General features: G+C 40.5%; 1 protein-coding gene across 27 annotated transcripts in view; it reads left to right on the top strand.

Annotated features, from left to right (window-relative positions):
- The window catches only part of RBFOX1 (RNA binding fox-1 homolog 1), a 2,181,496-nt gene that overhangs the window by 2,134,108 nt on the left and 23,025 nt on the right, over nt 1-24,363 (top strand). For 14 of the 27 annotated variants that reach the window (XM_030883902.2, XM_030883896.2, XM_060284041.1 and 11 more), the window contains one exon: nt 9,756-9,820. In XM_030883902.2, the coding sequence (XP_030739762.1) occupies nt 9,756-9,820 (65 nt within the window). Of the gene's footprint in view, nt 1-5,140; nt 5,184-9,755; nt 9,821-24,363 lie in introns of all 27 variants that reach the window. The other 13 variants (XM_060284028.1, XM_060284024.1, XM_060284027.2 and 10 more) reach the window with 1 other exon arrangement.

The raw sequence follows: 24,363 nt of genomic DNA, 5'->3' as shown, positions 1-24,363 counted from the left end.
TCCAAACTTTGAGTTTATACCATTTTAAACAGAGAAGCAGGCAGGGGCTAAACAGGCTGGACCTACTCCAAATCCTCAGTTAACCCATGAACCCCAACATCAGTCTATACCTTTCCCCTAGGGTAGCCTCTGGATAGAGGATGCAAATGGAGGGAGTTAGGACTTACTTTAGGACTTTTTTTTTTTAATTTGGGAAATGGAGGAGAGTAGAGAAGGGATGGAGAAATTAGAAAAAAAGAAAATACACAGAAAGGAAAACTATCTTCATCAACACTCACCCAAGGGGAAAAAACATGTGGACATTACTAAGCCTAGCTAAAATCAAACACATTACAATTATTAGCTGCCATTTACTGAGTGTTCCCTTCTCTATAAAATGACAATAATTTATTGAATTATTTGTAAGATGACAATGACTTATTGAATTATTTGTGCTGTCCTATGGGTAGGTCAAATTGTTGTCTCTTCCTTGCCTCATAGCTTTTTAGTTTTTTTTTTTGTTGTTGTTGTTGTTTGCGGTACGCGGGCCTCTAACTGTCGTGGCCTCTCCCGTTGCGGAGCACAGGCTCCGGACGCGCAGGCTCAGCAGCCATGGCTCACGGGCCCAGCCGCCCCACGGCATGTGGGATCCTCCCTGACCAGGGCACGAACCCGCGTCCCCTGCATCAGCAGACGGACTCTCAACCACTGCACCACCAGGGAAGCCCTGCCTCATAGCTTTTTGTATAACAGGAAGTAGAAGCTTCCTGAAGGTACAGGCAGTAGGAGCCCACAAATAAGGAAAAAGAATGGGCGAGAGTAACAGATAGAGAACATCTGCATTGGTTGAGACCAATGAAAAGCCGCGAGAACAAGGCAAGTAGAGAGAGCAAAGGGACTCAGAGGAGAGCATCCAGACTAAGGTGGAAAGAGAAACTCCATTCAGGGAGAAAAGCTCCAAAAAAGTCCCTTTGTGCTTTCGGTTCCTTTTGGGGGTTTTGCTTCCCACTGGGTGAGGTTTGGATGAACAGAGTTACGTCAATAACTTCAAGTCCTGAGTTTCCTGGTGCCAAGGCTTAGAAATCTGTCCCTTTTGCCCTTATCAAGCCACCCTACTAGCCAAAAACATTTATATATTTTTCCCACTGTTCATATTATGATAAGATTTTAAGGAGGCAGCTCCAGACAGGCAATTCGGTGACGGAAAAGCTAACTGAAATACGAAGTTTTAGCTTTGTTTACGCAGCACATTTCTGTCCTCTTTCCAGGAAGGTAGCTTCTGGAATACTTCACTCTGTATCTGAAGGCGGCTTTGGAATCTTGCTGCATGGGTGGTGTATGTATGTGGGGGACAGTGATGAGCTAGACTCTGCCCCATCAGTGCAGCAAACCAAGGGCTCGTAGATGGCCTTAAGTTGATTTAAGGCAAAAAAGAATATGAATATTTCCTGCACTCTAAAGCTTATGGTGCAGGATTCATCCTGGCCAGAAGTATATTATAATCTTGAATGTGCTATTTCAAGCTGCTACCCATACCTCCTTTTAGATACTGGTATATTCTGATGATTAGAAATGTCCCCCGTGCTCCATTTTTTTTAAAGAAATGATGATTAAAGAGGTTCATAAAAAGGCATGCAAGGTTCTATTTTATTTAAAGGAAGTGTGTGGCTTGCTCGTTTGATCTCATTAAAAATAGTGCACTAGCACAGGGAGATCAGCTCGGTGCTTTGTGACCACCTAGAGGGGTGGGATAGGGAGGGTGGGAGAGAGACGCAAGGGGTGGGTATGGGGATATATGTATACGTATAGCTGATTCACTGTGTTGTACTGCAGAAACTAACACAACATTATAAAGCAATTATACTCCAATAAAGGTGTTAAAAAAATAGTGCACAATAAATAGGTCTAGGGCCATCCTGAGAAGACCTGGGACATGTCTTAGACACACTGGTCCCCTCTAATAGGTCTAAACCAGTTTTTTTTTTTCATTTTATTGGGCAGAGTAGTAAGCTTCTGGCTTTGGTTACTTTTAAGGAAAGTAAGGGGAGGCTGCTCTCCAAATCTTCCTGCCCCGGTTATCCTCAGCCTTGACAGTGGATCAGAGCAACCCAGCAACTATAACAGCATGGGTACCAGAACGACTGACCTTTTGTACATACCCTGCTTTCTCCACTCCTTCTCCTCTTTGTCGTCCAAGGTCCCCATCCCTCCCACCTGATGGTGGAGCCCTCTGGCATCTCCCAGTCCTGCCAGAGCACAGAGGATTTGAAAGACCCGCAGGATCCCCGTAACTAGCAATCCCCCTTACCTAGAATTAGCTCCTCTTAAACGTTTCGGGGAAGAGAAGATTGAAGCGAGAGAGAGAGTGATAAGCATGGACATCCTGAAAGTGCTGGAGGCAGTGGATTTGTAAGAAGATGCTGTGAGCTAGAAGCTAAGGTTCAAAACCAGGGCCGCTCCTTTGGGCTGAGTGCAGAGAAGAATCATCTTACTCGGGAGCCCAGCCCTGCAGGGGAAATACTGCCTGTTATGCTCAGGCCCAGTGCAGATGGCCACACGTCAGAGGACACAAGGGGTTTCTGAGTCAGCAAGGAGGGTCACAAAAGTCGTCACGTGGGTCCCTTCTACCTGAGGACACACTACATAAACACACACAAACACACACACACTTTTAGTATTTTGAAAGGTAGGAATTGAGCTTCCATCACTAGCCTATCAAACCTACAAATTCACTCATTGTTTAGTGGTACCCATTTCCATAAATTCTTTTGAATTAAAAAGTGGGCCATGGCACAACATTGTAAATCAACTATACGTCAATAAAAAAAAAAAAGTGGGCCAAGTTAATGAAAAAATATATAAACAATAGGAGAAGCGATACATGGGTATGATCAACCATTTGAAAGTTGAAGGACCACGTCCCCAGGACCTGCAAAGCAATCCATTAGATTTAGGGGTGAAGCTAGAGATCTCATAAGGCTGGCATCAATCAAGGAGCTGAAAATAAGGGTTACTGAACTGAACCAAGACAAGTGTTTTCACCTGCTCAGGGAGATAGCAAAGAATATGGCATTTGATCAAAAGATAACTATTGAAAATGCAGAGAAGGAAATGATAATAGAGCTGTTAAAAAAGATCTGAGAAACTCTCAGTAGAAACAAAAGTAAGAGAGTAGAGTTCTGGGCACTGGAAGAAGGGAAGAAGGGAAGAGAAGACGGGGGAGCAGGAGGGCAGAGAGAGCCAGAGAGTGAGAGGAAGAGTGAGAGAGAGAGATGATATAGAGTAATGGTATCTTTTTTTTTCTTGTTTTTTTTTTAGAGCTGCATTGGGTCTTCATTGCAGGCTTTCTCTAGTTGCGGCGAGTGGGGATTCTCTTCGCTGTGGTGGGCAGGCTTCTCATTGCAGTGGCTTCTCTTGTTGCAGAGCACGGGCTCTAGGCGCGTGGGCTTCATTAGTTGTGACATGTGGGCTCAGTAGTTGTGGTTCACGGGCTCTAGAGTGCAGGTTCAGTAGTGTGGCACACGGGCTTAGTTGCTCCACGGCACGTGGGATCTTCCCGGACCAGGGCTCAAACTCGTGTCCCCTGCATTGGCAGGCAGATTCTTAACCACCATGCCACCAGGGAAGTCCTGATGACATAGACTATAAATGTTAACCTCGCTCCCTTTTATTAGAAAAGCCCTAAGCTTTCTAACACTCAATGCAGCTGAGAGGCTCCCTAGTGAATATGTCTGGATGAGATTCCAGTGCATTTCTGCATCATGCCTAAATCCCATTATAACAAGGTTCTGGGTGACACCATGACTTAAATACAATTATTTCTGCATTCATGTCACTCTGCTGTCCATGGATCTTAAAAAGGTGTCCTCATTTCACTGATGTTTGAGCTCAGGACAGAAGTGTCAGTAGCATTGAAAGGTGGGAAGAGAAAATTCTCCAGATAAAAACCCCAAGTGTTTATTCCTGAGATCCTGTTTTCAGGATCTGATCCAGCTGGGGGTCGTCATTAGGCTGGTCAGTAACGATGGGGGAGGAGGCAACAGCCCATCCAGAAGTTAAGCACGTCCTGTGTAAGAGACAAGACACTCAACTGTTACATCACCTCATTCCCTCTGCACATGGTCCTATCAAGGAGCAATCTCATTACCCATCACCTCCATTTTTTTTTTTTTCCCGGAGGAGGAAACTTTTTTCAGGAAAGAGATGAAATTATTTGTTCAGAAATCTTCACTGTCACTGGGGTTTGAGCCCATGTGATCTAATTGCCGAGTTCAACCCTTAAGCCCTGGGCCAACAGAATAACACTGTTGTCCCTATTGAGCAAACTTGAGAAATGCAGTGAAAGAAAGGAAAGGGGGAGAGTGAGAAGTGAGAGGATAATGGAGAGTGTATGGGGTGGACAAGCCACAGGGAATAATATCTGTACTTGAAACATTCAAATAAGCGAGAGAGAGAGAGAGAAAGAACTTTTACAGTTGTAGTTCCATAAATGTAGATTTTAACTTAAAAAGGAAGGCTAAGTAGAACTAAATTGGAAAGAAAAGCCAGACTATATAAAAAATATATATTACACACACACACACACAATGTTTCTTGTCATATATGTTAAAAGCAGCTTTGATAGCTTCATTGTGATTCATTGTTTCATGAAATGCAATTGTGTTGTGTTATTACATGAAATTAAATTTAAAAAATATAAAGGCGTTGATACAGTTATGGTTGCTACTGTGCTGTCATCCTAATTGCCTCAATCATTAGGCATCAAAGTTAAATCCTCAGGTGTTCCAGAGAATTCCAATCATGAGATAGATAAATGTGAGCGAGTTAACTTGAACTATTGAAATATGCTGGTAGGGGAAGAAGCCATGAAAATATCCTTTTTTCTTCTTTAAAAATAAACACAGGTTATAACACAAATACGGTGAGTGCGGTTTGATCCCCAGCCCCACCGTCTTGATACTCTCAGTTACAGAGATTTTGTAGCTAAAAAAGGCTCGGCATTGCTTAGTCTTTCTTTTGGTTTGATGGGTCACTCTTAGGTCTTAGTGAAATAAGAGAAGCAAACTTGTAAATGAATTGCTCTGGAATTTCTGTCTGACTTATGCATTTTCTTTTATTTCATTTTTGCATTGAAAAACATTACATTTCTGTTTCCTTATAGAGTAGTGTATCAAGAGCCTGTGTATGGCAATAAATTGCTGCAGGTATGAAATCCCGGCTGGTGGAAAACTCATCACTATTGATTGTGGGTTTGCTGTGAAATCCTACTAACAAGACAATTGCGGGGAGGGGAGATGGTCTCTAACATAGAAGGAGGAAAGACTTAACTGAATTTTCCAGTTTTGATGTGAATTCTTCTAGAAGAGAGATGCTCATCATGAAATGTTTCCCTCTTTGCTAGATTGTGTGTCAAAAGGTCTGGCTTGGCTCTTCATTTCTTGGCTTAAAATGTATCTGGCTTCAATGAATATAAACTCAGTGAAAATAATTCAAGGGTTTCATTGAACCAATAGTCTGAAAAAATAGTAGGTTCCTGGAGTCAACTGGGATGGTTAAACCAAAAAGCCTTTTATACATCCAGCATTGAGAGTCAGCATAGCTAACATAACTTCCCCTGGTTTCATTGTAGCTTCTTATAAATTTATTTCACAACTTTTGCCGTAGCTCTGAAACCTATTTCCCACTGCTGAAGCAACACCCAAATGAACGAACTTGTAGGAAGGAAACAGAAAAAAATCAACACATCCATCGAAGTGTAGCTGGCTAGGTCTAAAACCAACATTAAAACTGTCAAGTAAAAGGAAAGAGGAATGAAAACTAATGATCAGTGGGAGTTTTATTACATGGGTTTCCCTGTAACCTGCATCCTCGTTTTGGTTCAGTATTAAGTCAATTAAGAAGGTACTTTTTTTTTACTGTGAGATTAATCAAGTTTTAATAAGAAATCTAATATAAAAAATGGGTACTTGGACCTAGGAGAGGACCAAATAGTTAAAATTCCTGACATCAACTTTTATTTTCACTTTCTAAGAAAACAGGACTTCTATTGCCATATTTCAAAACTAGCTGAACATACACAGATGAAAGAGTAATGATTTATATTTATGTTTTACATTTTGCAAATGTTCTTTAAATGTCATAGTGAATCAATTTTATGTATATTGTTAATCCACCCGTTTTAGACAAAGTGAGATCCTTGGATGTTCTCAGAAAGGAAAAGCCCTACCCAATCCCTGTGTCCCCACCAATGACAAAAATTTTACCTCGCTTCCTAAGCAATTCGCCGTTTGGATATTTGAACATCTTTTTCCAAAAGTATGCTCTCAAGTTTAAACGTGTGATTTCCGTTGTCAGACCACTCTGTGATGCAGTGGAGAGCCACAGGGCTCATTAATAATGCTTTACAAAGTTCCACAAATGAGTATCCAGTTTCATTTCATTTCACTCAGCATCTCCCAAACCTATTTGGTCATGAAACCTTGCCCTTCCCTGCCACTATGAATATCCCACCAAGCACAATTTTGAAAATGGTTCATTGGTGTATCATTAAAGGTCCTTAGTTGATAACTTCCCCCAGTGGACCTCCAGAAGTCTTGCTAACAAAGGAAGTGTTTCTGACCATGTGAGTCAGTATCTCCCATGGCCGCATCTGGTGGTGGTGGCCAGGTTGAGAGGGGAAATCCATAATGACATTTAAAATGTGTATGTTCTATAAGTTCACACTTGTATTTTGCTGCCTAGCATGTGAAAGTGAGTACATTTTGTGAGTAGGGAGTGTAGACCATTTTGTGTTTGTCATCCCTTTTTTACCTTTGGTTTGGTGGTGGGAAAAATCTACTTGTCAAGGATGCATTTTTTTGTCCTAAGGTCTGGGAGGACCAGTTTCAATGTGAACATGGTTTGGTGACCGCAGATAGAAGTGAGTGCTTCTTTTTTCAGACATTACTCCAGAACCTTGCAGAAGCTTTGGCTTTGCTCAACGAGCTGCAAAATATAGGGCAATAAAACTGATTAGAGTCACCTGTTAGAACGGCTAATTAAAGCAATTTGTATTTTTTTTTATTATTTTACAGTGTATGAACACATATACGGAGTTAATACACAACTCTGGTTTTCCCCTTAAACGGATTTCATACAGAAGAAAAATAGCGAACGAAGACAATGCAGTATATAGATGTGGTGACACCCAGCCGTCCAGTCCTTTTCTTTTTCCAATTATTACATATTTCAGGGATCACTTAGGCCTGGACTGTCCAGTACTGTAGCCACCAGCCCCATGTGGTTGTGTACATTTAAATTCAAATGAACTCAACTTAAAGAAATCAAAAACTCCATTTGGTGTACCAGCCACACTTCAAGGGTTCAGTAGACATTTAGGACAAGCAGCTACCATACTGGACAGCAAAGAGATAGAACATTTCTGATATCATCAGGTCTGCTGGACAGCAAGAAGATCACTGACCAAGGTCAAAAGCTCTCCACTGGTTCCACAGACTTTAGCAAACTATGACCTTGACTCATGAATCAGGAATACTTGTAAACACATTCTTAAATAACAAAGATAAGTATCAGGACATTGACCACTTGTGCCTGTCTTGCATGGAAACACACATTTATTTTCTCTAAATGGCCAAGTCATTAGGCAGACATACAGAGGATGGATCTTTCCTGAAGCGTTATAGATAAGTCCCTCTGCAGGATCCCAGGTGTACACACATCCATTTTATATTCATGCAATAAGTATCAACCTAATAGTGAGGTTTGTTTTAGGTGTATTCTGTTGCACTGCCACAGTTTTTCCCACTGATCAAACTTGCTACCTACTTCCATTGACGGAAAACATTGCAGAAGTTGGGGGAGTCCTACAGAGTTCAAAGAAGGTTTGCAAGCAGGATGTGGCCAGAAATCTTTACTGGGACCAAATTCACAGTCACCAAGGCATGATTGATTGACACGGAACTTGATGCAAAGAACTTTGCAATAACTTTTCTTTTCCGTTCTGGAAGTGAAAGAAAAAATGAAACACACACTCAAACTTTCTCTGTTCAGAGCTTTCAGCTGGTTGCAGCTAAGGCCTCCTAGCAATCAGGAAGCCAATGCCAGCCCCTCCCTTCCTCATTAAGTTCAGGAACATACATACCTGCAGACCTGTGTCTTTTATGGCTGCGTGATGAAAGCTGAAGAGATGGGCAAGCAGATGGAAAGAATGGCTCCAGAACTCTGGTGACCCCGATTTTCCCTCAGCCCATCGGTCTGTATTCCTCAGCGCATCACTCTGTATCTGCTTGGTGCTGGGTGTGACAATTGCTTTGGTTTTCCATCTCCTCAGCACATTTAATGAGTTTCTCCATTCCTAATTAGAGGACATGGTGTTTGGAACACCAGGTGGTATCTGGCTAAGACCTCTTTTTTTAACTTTCACATTGTTTTTCAAGGGAGACTTTTTTTTTTTTAATACTGGCTCCAAATTATTGGTGATTATCTGTCAGCATGTCTTGGAGGTATCGTCTCTAGCATGATCCAAAGAAGGAACTTGATTAAGGAGAAACTAGCTTTTTGGAATTGCTGTGTAAGTGATAGCGACGCTTCTTGCAGTTTTCTCGTTCATCTGTTTTCTACCCTATACCTGAAGCCAAATGTAATGAACTCCTTCACCCAAAACCCTACCATTAAATCCCCCCATTACACCAGTTATTTATGCTGTTAGATGCCCTCTGACATCGCAGTCTGTCCTGAATTGCCTCTTTCCAGTGAGGGTGAGAACCCTTCTCCCAGAGGATTATGGGACTGTGTATTCTAATTAGAACCTGAATGGTCCCTGTGTTATCGGTGGAGACTGGATCCTGCTTGTTAACTGTGCTGAAATCATTCGACAGTGGTTGATGTATCGCTGTGGTCTGCTGAGCAAGGAGCTGTTATTTTCACAGTTGGATAATCAATGCTCCACTGAACACAGTTCCTTTAGAATGTGCCCATTTGTTTGTCCTCTGCTTAATTGAACAATTGCAATTACTGGTACATACAACTAAATGTTAATTATTTTTCTCAGATTTTTTTTCTCTCCTAATGATTTTATTTACAAATTGGAAGACTTTATATTTTCCACACCAAACAAATTCTCCACCTGAACCAGTGTGATATCTTTAGCTGAAAAGACAGAATTTTTAAGTGCTCACCATTCCTTTTTTTAATCATTACGTGATATATAGAAAGCTGGAGACAGTCTTCTTTAACTGCTTTAGTGGTTGAACAACTACACGTGCAAGAGATGGCTAATAAACTTCCAATCAAAGGGTTATCTTATTTTTTTTAATATCAAAGTAAGACAGCAGGGCATCAGCTTGACCAATATTGGATTTTTAAGGAAGTAATCAAAGATTGAATAAAATGTAAGTTAATAGCTGATAAGTAAAGGTAAAGCATACTCATTTTTGAAAATCTGGAAAGTTCAGCAAAGCATAAAGAGCGTTTAAATAATTCCCCGTAATCCTCCCCACCCCAAAACAATTACCATTAATTAACATGTAGGTACATCTCTTTCAAAGGGTCTCTGGGTTGTCCCTTTGGGATATGCTTACAACTGCTAACCTTTAACATCCAGCTGGGGTTGGTGGTCCACCCCCCATCTTTCTGGCGTGTTTCCATGCTAAGCTTTCATTAACCTCCACTTTAGTTTGTTAGAGGTGGGTAACCACTCTTCTGATGTGGTCTCACAATCGGGCGCCCTGAGTTGGCTTCCTCTGCGTTCCTAAGTCCACTTTCTCCTTGTGTTTTAGGGTGGTTACGCTGCATATCGCTACGCCCAGCCCACCCCTGCCACTGCTGCTGCCTACAGTGACAGGTAAGGGCCTTCCTTCTCATGCTTGACATTTACCTGGAAATTAACTCGTGGGAGACGAGATTCTCGTCTGGTCTTGGTGCAAATGCATGACTGCTGGGGAGGCAGCACCCCAAAAGTTAGGTCTCATGGTGAAGGTCAACAGGGGGCCACATAGAGAGAGGATGCACAATGACGCCTAGCTCATTCTAAACACCTGCCCTCTCTGCTGAGACACAAAGATAGTGATACACTTTGTCCGTGCATAGTTGTTTTCCTGATCTCAATTCCTGCGACAGCACACCTTGCATGCACAAAGTATACTCCCTGTACCAATCTTCTCATGGTCTTCTCTGTAAGACCCTGGTTTCATCTAACGCATAGGACAAAAACCAGGAGATGATCCTGCAGGTTTACCTCGATTTTCAGTACCCCGTTTCCCCCCCTTTTTTTTTTTTTTACATCTTTGTACATCCAGGAAAGCTTTCCCCTTATTGCATTTTTTAATCCAAACCAAAGGAATGGGGGAGGTGTATCTGGCATTCATAAGGAGAGTTGTTCTTTTTGGCAACGCCCAATGACCATAGGAACAGAAGCCAACATTTATTTGTAATGCACACCACATGTTAAGACTGGCAGCGGAAGGGTTTAAGAAATGCAGAAGTCAGAATTGGATGTCGGGGGTGAAGGCTGGGGGATGGAGGAGCTCTATTACGCGTTACCCAGGCTTAACAGATGACTCGGTTTCTGAAATGGCAAGCCACAGCTATTTTTGTATAAGTGCTTTGAAAAAAAAAGAAAAGTGTGCGTTTCCATATCGAATGCAAATCGTTGGCTCTGTTTTCTGAGGACATAAATGTGAATGTTCAGATGCTCTGCATGCACAAATGTCATGGAAGGTGCTTATTTTGGGTAATGACTCCTTTAATTTAAAAATATGTTTCATAAATAAAACAGTAATGGTACCAATTTGCATGTGTGGCTGAGGCATGCTGGGTCCGACAGGTAAGCAGGCGATGTCTTGGACTCGAGAATGGGGAGTGTCGGCAGACACTGGTTCTCCTCCCTGGCCTCTTGTGACTCAGTCCTTATCTTGGTTTGCTGTGGTATGCTTTCTCTGCAGTTCCATTCCATTTCTCACAAGGTGTGTCGTTAGCTCATTGTAACTACAGACTTCTTCTGAGGTATACTAAAGCAAAAGAAATTCCTGAACCCAAAAAGCCTCACTTTGAAAACCCCCTGCCTAAACTTATAAAATGGCTCTTTGGCAAGATAGAATTGAGATCTGTTGTCTGAATGTATGCAGGTATTATTCCTGTTTTCTTATGAACAGCCATCACGAGCTCTCAAGGCTGGAGGGAGCTTCCAGAGGAACCCAAACTATTGTCAACGTGCAGTTCTAATTGCCTAAATTATCCAGTTACCCAGTCATCAGTTGCCAGGATGCAGAATATGTCTTATAGAAGTTGCTGTCTTCAATACACTTTGACACTAGATTAGGGAAATTGAGAGGGTCAAAAAAGCTAATAAAAATGATGACAATCTTGAAATCCTCAAGATCATTCTACAAATGAAAAGACTTAATGCTATTAAATTCTGCACACTGAAGACTCACAAAATATCAATTGTAATGTGGTTCATCTACAACCCTTAATTATTTTTATGAAAATATCTCTAGATGCTAAATTCTCCAACACCCACTCTGTATATAATTATAATCATAGTAACTTTAGCCTGCTGCATAATTATAAGAATCTTAAACAGATTTATGTCTTTGGATTTTTTATCTTGCTTCTCAGTATAAGTGCATCTATCCCCAAGCTGAAAAAAAAGGTTAATTACAAAGATATAATTTAAATTGCTTTCTTTAATAAAACCAATCTAGACATTTGGAAAATAAAAAACAATGTTTAATACTATTCTTAGATAGAATTACTTGAGAATCTGGCCATCTCTGTTTGCGTTCATCTTAAAAATTAAGTTAACAATTTGCTGCATTTGGGGGCACCATATATGCAAATGTATTTATGAAATCTGTTGTTTTAATATTATTAAGATTTCTCACCGGCAACATGTTCTACTGAAAAATTGCCCTCATTCTTGGTTTGGTAAATCTTGACTAACTCTGCAATTCCCACTTTGGTGTAATAGTTTCAGTTGAAGAAACCAACTAAATATACTCTTGTCCATATAATTGGCCTCTTGCTGTTCATTAAAGAAATTTGCACATTAGGTCCTTTTGGTTGCTGAGGCAATTGATTGCTAGCCCTATTTCACTTTATTATAAGCAAGACACTTGCCACGTGTGGAGATATCGCATTGAGGGAAATGCAGTAATAGGTAAATTACCAGAAAACAATCTTTAAAGTGATGTTTCTGGTTTGATGTGTAAAGTGTATTTATGAAATGGTGGTACTTCCTTTTATTTTTAGTTAAGCAGGTAAAGAGAAGGAAGACCCTTTTAGAGAAGACACGTATTTGGGGGAAAATGTGAAATGATCAGAATAGCTTTCGAATCTAGATTAAGATGCCAATTATCTAGAATTATCTCAGGGCAGCTGTGTAATCATTTCTTTTTACTCAATCACAGTGTCATATCAGTAGGGAGACACTCTTAGTTCCTACTTTCTAGAAGAAAGGCAGGATGACAAAGAGAAAAGCTTCTTAACCCAAAGAAACTCCTTCAAAATAGGAAGTAAAATCAGCAGGAATAGAGAATGTTTGGGTCACGCTCACTGGCTGTCAACTTGATCAAAAGAGAAGCTGCAACAAACTTTCTCTCTAATCGTGAGATTCACTCTTCAGACATCTTGAAAGGGAAAGAAGTTTGATGTCCCCAGTCGGTAGAATTTTACCTTTTATCAGCACAAATTAAGCCCTCATCAAATTAAAGATTCAGGGGCCTTTGGAAAATCTTGAACTCCAGTAGCCTCAGGACTGGCCAGAACGTCCTTGACGGCCACCTTGCAACTCCCCACCCAACATCTTCTTGGTTAAATGATCACATGCTGATTATCTCGGAGTACCCTGAGAGTTTCTGAATGCTGACCTCCAGAATGAAGACCGTCTGGTGTGGGCAGAGATTTCCCCCAAAGAAAAAGACCTGACTGGACTAGGTACTTTTATAATCTTATTGATGAATTGAATGACAATAGGCAAACATCTTTCCTTGGCATTTAGGAAACATCTGGTAAGCCTTTGACCTCACCTCAAATCTTTACTTCAAATCTCACTTTGATTTGTGGAAAGCCAACTGTCTGAACTCTCAAGGGAGATGGTTTTCTGAGCTTGAACCAATCAAAGCATGGCAGTGGGGCCAATGGTCATCTGGTCATTGCATGCCACTTGGTGTTGCTGATGTGTTCGTGGTATGTTCTGGATTTGACAGGTCCATCATCACAGTAACTCAGTGAATGGCTTGCTTGAATTAAGCCTGGGGACAGGCTTCTCTTTATTGATTGGCTTTCGGTTTCTTTGTGTCCACGACTTGGTCCTTGTTGCATCTTTGAGCAGCCAGACTGGGAGGTGGAGGGGTGGTGGTGGGGGGGAGATTTCCTTTTCCATGAATTATGCTACAGATATTTGGGTAAATATGTCTGATGTGTACACTGCTTTGATGAAAATGTTACTGCGCCAAAAAGGCAGACATTTGTCATGCTTGTCCTGCTTGCTAAACATTCTAACATCCCCTAACAACCAGTGCATGGAAACGGCCCTCCACGTTAGGGCAGAAGGGAACTCAATTCAGACCAGCTAGAGGAGAAGGTAATAAAGTGGTTCACTCCAAGATTTCACGACAATCCAGTTACCCTGATAGTTACCCTGGGCCACTGTTTTCATATAAGACATGCATTTCCGTAAAGATCCCTGAAAGTTAGCAGCTTCTGACATACAGTAGTAGTCCTGGCCATACGGGTGCCCCTAGACTGAGCAAAAGAGACAGCAAGCAACAGGCTTCTGTTTGTTTTATTTTCTACCCTTTTTTGTTTGTTTTTTGAGACCTTTAACTTTCATCAGCAATGTTAGACTGTACCATGTGAAATTTCTACCTTTGTGTGCCCCACATGGTGCAATACTGGCAATTTCATGTAGCTCAGCTTAATGAAAACCCAATTAAAATGCCATAATATCAATTATCCTGCTCTCTGCACTTGAAATATATATATGTATGGTCATACACATATATGTGTGTGTTGTGTATATATATTATTCATATACATATGTGGAAAATATATGTATACACAACACATACATACACACACACACACACACACACACACACACTTCTGCCTTAAGACCTCATGGAGGACTCATAACAGTATCTAGGTAAATCTTAATACAAGGAGGTCAGGACTCGTCAAGTTCAGCCAGTCACAAGCCCCATGCTAGAACATCTATTAAATGCGATACTACAACCTATGAATAAAAGGTTCTATCTCAGAGAGAAATAGATTAGTAGTTCTTTCTTAAAACTCAATAGGAATAAGTAGTCATGTCTTTGGAGTCATGGAGAGGTGGATCTGTAGATCAACTATTTAAAATTATATGGGTGGTAGGGATGGATGGATACATACATGCATAGATGGGTGGATGGATAGATGGATGGATGGATGGTTAAAAAGGTAGATAGATGATAGATAAATAGATACATAGGTGGTTAGGTGGATGAATGGAAAGAAAGAGAGAAGAGAGAAAAAGGAAGGAACGGAGGGAAGGAGGGCAGAAGGGACGGAGGGAGGGAGGAAGAATGGAAGAAAAGGAAAAGAGAGAGAGAAAGTGAGCAAGAGAGAGAGAGAGAGAGGAAAGAAGGACGGAAAGAAAGAAAGAAGGAAGGAAGGATGGACAGATGGGAAAAAACTATCATCTCTATGCTCTTATAATATTTCATCATAAGCTAAACTACAGGAAGTAGAACTAAATCCTTACGTACAACCTTAGTTTGATCTAAACCGAAAAACTAAAGGGGTTTGAGTTGATTTCCATTTATGTGGGTACTCTCTCTACTTTAGGACTTTTGACGTCCTGGATTTAGGTTAAATAATAGAGAAATGCCGTCATTAAAATAAGGCTAATAATTGCATTTAAAACGATACACCATTTTATGTGGAGTCCTTACCAAATCATATAGACTAAAAATGCAGGGGTTGTCAGCCTATAAAGCATATGAGCCCCCTGAATGGGAAATTTAATTTACCATTTAAGGGTTTTTTTTGGTAGAAAGGTTAATTTTAAAAATACTGTTATACTTTAGGGATTAACAATTTTACTCTCTCTTGCTGTGGAGTAGAATGTAGAAAGTTCATCTATGGGCAATGTGGATCCCTTAATGAGGGTAGACCATGCGAAGCAGAGAAAGGCGGGAAGTTTCATTGTTTTCCCCATTCCTCTTATGTGAACCAAGTTAGATAAGGGTGGAAACTGTTTCTGATTAAAAAGCAGTCACAAGCCCCTGCACCCATCCTTTGTAGATGTGTGTAAGGAGGGATTTCAAGGTCTTATCCTGGTGCTTTGTGTGAAGCACTAGCTCCCTTGGCCAGCTCAAGACCTGATGACACTTACTGGTTTACCAGGACAGGAGAAGAACACGGACAATGTAATATGGCCGTCAACTCCCTTGTCTGGGGAATGGCCAGGCTTTACCCGTGCTTCTTTCGCATATGCTGTGAAAAATAGCTTTTCTTGTATGAAATGATGACAACAGCTTTGCTTTCTTCTTTTTTTATCCAGTTTTGTTTTTAATGTTCTTCCTTGGCAAAGTAAAAGTTGGCAACTCTATGATAGACTCCTTATTATATTTTATTTACATTTTCAATCTTTTTTTTGAGAAATCCACGGGTGGATTTAAATTAAAAATAGAGTGAGAGCATTCTAAAACTTGGTGATGCCAAGAATAGTATTCTCAGATGAACGAGAAACTGAGGGCTTAGTTCATGAGGGGATAGATCTGCAGTTAAGACAAGGATTCAGGGTCGGAAGGAAGCTATTTTGGACTCACATTCTAATCTGTTGAGTTAAAACATGGCAGCAATAGTTACTCCGCTATCTTTTATTGATAGTGCCCTGTTGAAGTTGTTCTTGATTTTAGCTTTTAATCTTTTCCACTGTTTTCACTCATCCTGATGAGCTCTTCTGGGCTCTGCAATTAAGAAAAGAAAATGATGCTCTGTGAACTCGTAATAGAAATGAGACACTAATGCCTTTATTTATATCCTTCTGTACCCCAGTGCCCAGAAAAGCACATCCAGTCTTTAAAATTAGAACACCAGGTTGAAATATATATTCATACATAGTATTGTATATAATATCTCCTTGTTTTTATTTATATTCTTATTCTTCTATTTGGTTTAAAGTTTACTTTCTTAACTGATTCTTTGTTTTTTGGTGCGTCAGCATCCCCTCAGGAAGAGAAAGGGAAGCTAATTATTCTAGACAGCTTCAGGGTAACAAGAAAGAAACAGGGATTGCCTGTGAGTTTCCTGTTACAAGGCACACATACTACATGAAAATAAATTGCTTCAATAAAACTTGCCATATATATGAGAATGCTCCTGTGAAAACGTTCCTTAGGTGGAAATAGAGAACTTTGGTACTTGCACTATTTCTTAAGACTTCTTGAAGTTCAATAGAGTAACTGAGCAAACTTTGATTCAGATCATCTCTCTGTGATAACGATAACAATAATTATGATAATAGCAATAATAACAATGGCTGTGTATGGAGTCCTTACTATGTGATAGCACTAAGTGTTCTAAGTGCTTTACAAAGACAGTCACTGAACTGTCTCACTAAGTATTAAATTGACCGCCATGGTACAGATGGGGAAGACGAGCTTGGGGAAGGGTGAAGCAGATGTTCAGCTCAACTTGAGAGCTAATGTCTATGCCCTTAATCCCCAGGCTCTATTGCATCTTAGTGGAGCAACCTTGAGAAGTCGTTTCTTTGCCCTCCGTCACCTCATCTGTGGTGGGTATATTGATTCCACCTCACAGAGTGGTTTGGAAGTTTTGAGACACTGCCTATGAAATATTCAGTGCATCAAGGGCAGTACATAAGACACTCTTGTTTTCATTTTCATGTTTATATTTTCATAGTCATAAATTCCAGTTTTTCATATTTTATTTCATATTCCCACAACATAGTCCATTAAGAGCTTTAAATCTGGGTAGCAACAGTGAGCTTAGAGGAAACCAAAAATATCTAGGTTATTTCAGTTACACCTGAATCTCTATAATCCAGGGCTTTGAATCTGTTGTTTCTTTAACTGATTCCAGAGTCAAGCAAAGTTTAGGGAGGATAATGACCAAATATACTCAACTGATTATGATGTGGACAAGACTTTTAAAATATAGTAGGTAGGATTATACGCAACTCTAATCCTTTTTAATCCACTGAGTTCCAAGAATAATTTATGTTTGCTTTGTTTTGCATTTTTTTTAACGGAAAAACATGCTTTTTTTTTTTTTGGCTACTTAAGCCCCCCCAATTGATCAGTCCTCCAAAGTTTAGATTTTGATATGTCAGGTTTTCTTAAAGTGAGCAGTCTTAGATGATGTTTCCTGCCACTTTTAAAAATCTTTTCACCACGTAGATTTCTGTTTTGAAGTTAATTTTTTCCGTAGTGTCTCTAGTGTGCCAGGTACTATATAAAACATTGGAACAAATGACCTGATCAGGTAAGCAGTATAGTTAGGGCACCCATATAATGATCATTTAAAATGGATCATTTTAAATGGGACATTGAAATGATCATTTAAAATGGGATGACGTAACAGAGAAGGGATGCACTGGTAGTAATGACTCCAGGACAGCAGGCTTCAACTAGGACTGTCGTAAAACCAGAGGAACACGTGTGGTCATCCTAAGTAGAACCACCAGTGTGTGGATAGGAGAAGCAGGTCCAGGCAGGGTGATGTACACCCTGGGAAATCCCACTATTGGGCTTCAAGTCCAATGTCTGTCGGTCCAGGTCCTGGACTGTTTCTACCTCCTTATGCTATTGTTACAAAGTCAGGGCAAAGGCACGTTTGCAGCTTCAAATAGTCATACCTGAGACACAACTTGATAACTTCATGATTAAGAAGAGAATGGAATTTCATGCTCTCATTTATTTATTTTTCCCTATGGATCAATAGTTCTGATTGAAAGTTCACCAAACAAATTACGATAACTAAGATAATTATATCTTCTGCCAACCTGTTCTGCAGGTTGGTGCTGATTCCATGCTCAGAGATAGTGAAGGAGGGAATGTAGAGCTCTTGCTGGTAGCATCAGTGTGATTTTGGGAACTTGTGTTTATGGACACTAAGCTCTCAGTGATGAAAAGTAATATGGCTGTTACTGATCAGTGTGTTTCCTGAGTTTCTCTTCTTTTTAATTTACAGACAGGTACACACACACGCGCGCACACGTTAAATGAAAAAGTGCTCAAGTTTTTGTTTCAAGAAGTATTTGCCTTTGGTCCATAATCTTAACGGCTTCTTAACAACCGTTAGGCACTGCCAGATGAATATATAATTAAATTGAAGCGGTTAAAAAAAGAAGCAAGCCTGTAATAGTCAACAGACTGGACCAAGAAGGAGTTGGGGAGATATTAAAGGACATTCCAAACCCAATAGACCATAGCTGTCACAGCCATTTGGGTAGACACGTTTGCCAGTGACAAGACAAGATATAACAACTCCTTTGGTCATATCATGGCCTAATTACATACTTTTTGGGTTGCAGATCATTGACTTGATAGGCCACAAAAAAGCAAATAAAACCTATCTTCTCAGTAGCGCCATCAGGGTCCTTCAGCTGTGAAAGGTTTAGAAGCAGGTGAGAAAGCCCAGAGCTTTCTAGAGGCTGGTCAGGAACCTCTGATGAGGACCTGTACACAGAAGCCTCTGGATGAGCCATTTCTGTTGCAAATAAAGAACTTTCCTCGTAGAAGACAGTATTCCAGTCAAGTAGAAGGGAATATACACACAGTAGATAGACTCTGAACTGATGAAGCATTAGTGAATGTGACAAAAATTAAACCTGCTCCACTTCGCCTTTTATTTTTTTGATCACTATCAGATATGCTAGAAAATCTATCTTTGGGGGTAAGAGGGAACTTTTCACTTAAAAATTTCTAGTATTTCTTTTAACGTTATCAAAGCAAGTTCTGACTTTTGTACCTATGAAGAGAACTTTTAATTCTTTTCCAGAAGAACTGACTTCTACTTAAATGTGGCCTCTCTTATTTTCATATTTGTGTGTAATACATGCCTGTGAGCAGTCATTGGGCAGAAATAAATGACTTCTCATGGTTTTCTCCCTGATGTGAATCACAGTGATTTATTCTTCTGGAATGAGATTCTCCTCTAAATCATAGTGCCTTTCATCTTGAATTACCATACAAAGCATTTAGAGTAGGGCCGCTATCAGAATTTAGGGTAGTCGGGTAGGAAGAGCTTGAGGAGGAACTAACTTGTCCATGTTGTCATTGTTTCCAGGCCTATTCTTACTACATTATGATGTGTTAATGTTCAGATAGATCATTAGATTGTGGGGAGATGAGACAGAATCAAAGCCAAACACCCTTTTCCCTTCATTATCTTAATCACTTAGATTGAAATGTGTTGGCCTGAGAGTCCAGACATACATCATACATCTGATAACCTGGAACAGTGGTTCCCACTGTTTTTGCAGCCGTGGAATCTCTTTAAAAAGAAAACTAGTATTGCTGGATGCTTCTAGCATCCTTTTAATCCCTATCTCCTTTCATGGTCCAATTTTGTAATTTGAAATTTGATTGCATTAAAAGATTGAGGGACTTCCCCCCCCCCCCGCCATTTCTATATTGTTAGAGGGTTTGTGGACCACTTCTAGTAACTAGAATAGGAGCCCAGCTGGTGGGGGTGGGGACACTTGAAAAATGTCTCCTGGAAAATATTAGCTCCACAGCTTTCCCAGAAAGACAGTTTCTCTGCTGTTCTTTTCATTGTTTATTCAATATCTGTATCGAACTAAAACAAACAACAGGAAAAGAAGTGCTTACCTTATTCTGTTCTAAAATTTCAAGATTGAAGTGGTTCATCTTGAGGGTCCTTAGAGCCTTACTCTGAGAAGCATTGTTCCCAGACCAACCAAATTGGCCTCACCAGGAACTTGTGAGAAATGCAGAATCTCAAGCCCCACCTGAACCACAATCTGTACTTTCAAGATCCCGGGGCGATTTGTGAGAAGCACCATTCTCAGGGTGCTTCAATTCTACCCCGATAGGCAGTAAATAATGTTCACTCTGAGTTCTCCTTCCACAAATCTTCCACATGTAAGAGAGTTTGTCATTGTAACTTGTTGCTTTGTAAACATCTCTCTGCTCTCTCCCTTCCTAAAGGAGAAAGTAAGAGCTGTCCACGGTTGGGCATCCCTCACAATCCATTCCGTTGTGACTTCCTTCCTCAACTAGTTTAGGGCCACAAATAATCATTTTTTGATTCCAAAGATCCAAGAATAATGAAAGTGATTCCATGCTAATATCTCCTCATTGGTTGTGTAATGCTGTAAACTCACACTGTTGTAACACGTACCCTGGAAAAGTCACATCTGATTTCTCTTACCTTTATGGAGCCTCTGTTTGGTCATCTGCTAGGGGAGAGCATAACACCGGTTAGAATCAGAAAGAGACGAAGGTGAACATTGCTTTATAAACTGAAAGAGGTGGCGAAAAGCATGGCGTTATCAATAACTCAATTGACTATTGACAGGTTTTTTTTAGGGTGTATATGGTTATTTGAAAGCATTGGATGTATACAGGCAAAAGCAAGCAAATTAAATTAAATCTATCTAAAAGTGCACATCATTTTTAGATGAGGCAATCTTCAGGACCCACCGTAACACTAACATTCTGGGAACCTGTGCCTTCCCCAACTTGTCATTGGCCTGACCAAGATGTAAAGCAGTGTCTTTCATACTCATTGTATGTATTCTTTGATTGGCACATGCGTTGGCAAATCTTTGCTTATTCACCAACAGACTGTGATCAGAGATTTACATATAGAGACAATCTCAGTAAGTTACTTACTACACGCGGTAGTACAGGCAGGCTAATTGACTCTCAACTGCCTCATCTTTAAAGTGGGGCTGATGAATCATGCCTGCCTCCATGGGTTGTTGTGAGAATTAATTGAGATCATGAAGAAAAAGCTCCTTGAATAGCACTGATACTGAGTAGCCCTCAGGATATCATCATCATCATCATCCTCCTCAACATCATTATCCTCCTTATTTTTATTATCAGCAGCATCACTAAACGATAGGCATATTTTGTTTTGTTCTTGGCCCCAAAATGAGTCCTTTCTTGTGGCGGCAGGTTTTCAGAGTCAGGAGAATATTTTTGACTCTAGAAGTTTTTTTGTTGGTGTTGTTTTGTTTTTCAATCTTGACTTCCATCCTAGAAATATGAAAATACATAGACCCGAAATTTGCTAAGAGAGTAGAACTGAGGTGTCCTCACCACACACAAAGAAAGGTAACTATGTGAAGTGATGGATGTGTTAATTAGCTTGATTGTCTTAGTCATTTCACAATGTACGTGGATATTAAATCATCACTTTGCACACTTTTAAAAAAGCATGTACAACCTGATTATAAAAATTTTAATTTGTCAATCATATCTCAAAACTGGGGAAAAATACATTGGGCCAAAAAATGTTGAAGGAAGAAGCAACTGGGAACCATGAGATCAAACAGCCTGTCCTTCTGTTCATCTTTCTCCTGGGTTATTGCTTCTCTTTTCTGTCCAAGGAGGAAGGAGCTCAGGCTGTCAGGGATGCATCAGCTTCTTAGGAAAAACAACCAGTTCTCCCAGTGTAAACCCAGCCCCCAAATCAACATGGCTTTAGATTTAAAGAGTTAAAAAAAGTCAAACTAAATCTGCCGGTGCTGCCCTTTTCCCGTTGTGCTTGGTGAGAAGTCCAATACTGCGGTGGAGGTGGGTTATTGGAACCCCAGGGAACTTTCTACCATCAGCTCACTTCATTTTGCACATAACTCCTAAGTGGACCCAGACTTTCTCAGCATGGCCTCTCCACCCTCCAGAGCCTCAGCCTGGATACCTGCTGCTCTTCCCAGCCTCCAGAAACTCGGGGACCCCCTCAGCCATATGAGGGCTGCTTCCCCTAGAGAACACGTATGCTTTTCAGAGAACTTGCCTGACCCATTTCCACCCCGTGTGATAGGCACTCATTCACATGAGAAGCTCCTTCTGCCCAACCAAAGCTGAGGTGGGATTTTGCCGTCCTTGGAGGCTCCAGCCCACCTGTAAAATGACCTATAGCCTCGAAAGGCTCTTAACTATCTCCCACTTGCCCTAAAACCCCAGAAGCCCAGGACTTAACAACACAAACACCAGGCCTCTTTGTGGGGAGAGAGAAGCCTGTATTTTTCATGAGTCCATGCAGCCAGAAAAATACATGATGTTTTCCCCCCAAATAAAGGCTTTCCCATTCATGTTCTCATTGATCTGCACAAAACAAACAAAAATCTAAGAGGGGTAGGTGCTATTTTCATTCCCATTTTCCAGATGAGGAAGCTGAGGCCCAGAAAGGTGAAATGATTTTTCTATTGGAACACAGCTTGTGTGTGACCAGGCCCAGCTTCCAGACTCACAGTTCTCTTTCACTTTAGCCGAGAAAGTGGTACAGTGGGAACAGGGGAGATTATTAAATGTTGGAGATACTAAAATTACAGAAGTGGACTCTCCCCAGGTCTCCAGGAAATGGAGATGCTCTTGCATTTGAATCTCTAAAACTCAGAGATTTTGGATGGAATATTCACACTGGGGACAGATTCACAGTACTTAACTCCTTTTGCACTTAAACATTTTTATGTGTGCGGTGTTAGCAGTAGGAACTGGGGCTCAATAAAATAGTTTTGAATGGGTGTTAATGCAGTCCCCTTTTAAAATAAAAAAATACCAGGATAGACCCTTTCAGAGGAGTCTATAGTCAGTCTTTTTATTCACTTGCTTGTTTGTTTCTTTATACCTCATCTCAATTCTACAATTGGCCATGGCCTCTTGAAGTACATATGATAGAATACTAAATATATATATATATACACACACACACACAGAAACACACACACACACACACATATATATATATATATAAATTACAACAGGGCAGGGAAAAATATGAATCTGAATGGGATTTGTACAATTCTAGAGTTTTAGAACTGAGTCAGGGTGACAGGTAAAATACTGATCACAAGCAAATCGGTCTCCCTTTCAAGGTGATAAAACTGAAATATAATCAGATTATGAGCTTCGAGATAGCCAAGCCCAGTATAGATATTCCTCAGTGATTTAACATGCCATGAGCATGGCATCAAATTCCTTAAGCTTAGCTGGGTGCCCGGCACGTTGTAAGCCCTCATTAACCATCTGAGAAGTGAATGAACAACACCAGTAAACAATTTAGCAAAGGCACCAAATGGAATTTTAATAGGAGCACCTTTTTTCTGCATGTTATATTTAACTGTTCAGGAAATACTCAAGGCTGGATTCCCTGTGATGGAGATCAACACTAGTGCAATTTAATTAAAAAAAAAAACAAAACAAAACACAGAAGACACAACTCTTATTTCCTGCGAAGTCAGGGCACATACGTTCAGAGAATATTTGCACAGTGAGAAATTAGTTCTCAATGCTGGCAGATACGTTAGAATCTCCTGAGCGGCTTTTCAGGCATACCTGTGCCTGGGTACCACTCTCAAAGATTCTGTCCTTTAATGATCGGGCCTGGTAATTGGTATGTTATATTTTTTAAAATGGCCTGGTGATTGGTATTTTATATTTAAAAAAATCTTAGCTGATTGTAATGGGCAGTCAGGTTTGAGAACCTCTGTCTTATAACTAATAGATGCCCCAGAGACTATAGATAGAATTAAATTGACTTTGTCCCACTGCCATCTTGGGGCTGCCGTCTGCCCGACCAGAAGACCCGCTTCTCAGGCTGTAGGGGTTTTTTAGTAGATAGCCTTGGAGGGTTTTATTCACATGTCAGTGTGTGTGTGTGTGTTCGATTGAATATTCCCAGCATTGGATACAAAAGGAAACTTGCTATGAATGGCGCCAACCCTGAGTTTTGTGTAACAATAGTGACAAAAAAGAATTGAGGCCAAAGAATGATAAACGACCAGAATCTTTAACAGTAGAACTTAAAGCCAGTATTATTTGATGGGAGAACCTCCTGTCTGGCCTTTCCCTCCACCACAACCTATGCCAGAATTTTCTCTGTATCTTGTTGATACCTAGCTTCTCACACCCCTTCCAGCAACACTGGCTGGCTGTTATTTTCATTTGACTCTTAGGATTCAGCTGTGGGTGATTTTTAGAAGAAAATTAAATTGCCAAGAGATGAGATTTCACGGAAGGTGAAAAGTAGGATAATAAGGATAACATGGCAAGTCACAGGACTCATGTAAATGTACCACCAGCTGAGTCAGACCCACAGTCTGGGTGGTCAGTCTTTGGAAATCATCGTAAAACATCATGAAGTCTGGTAATATATTAAAAAGAGAGAAAGACCATGTTAGAA

The sequence above is a fragment of the Globicephala melas genome, chromosome 15, assembly GCF_963455315.2.
Source record: "Globicephala melas chromosome 15, mGloMel1.2, whole genome shotgun sequence".
NCBI classification, from domain to species: Eukaryota; Metazoa; Chordata; class Mammalia; order Artiodactyla; family Delphinidae; genus Globicephala; species Globicephala melas.
Note: the sequence above shows the minus strand (reverse complement) of the source record. Positions and strands in the feature narration are given on the sequence as shown.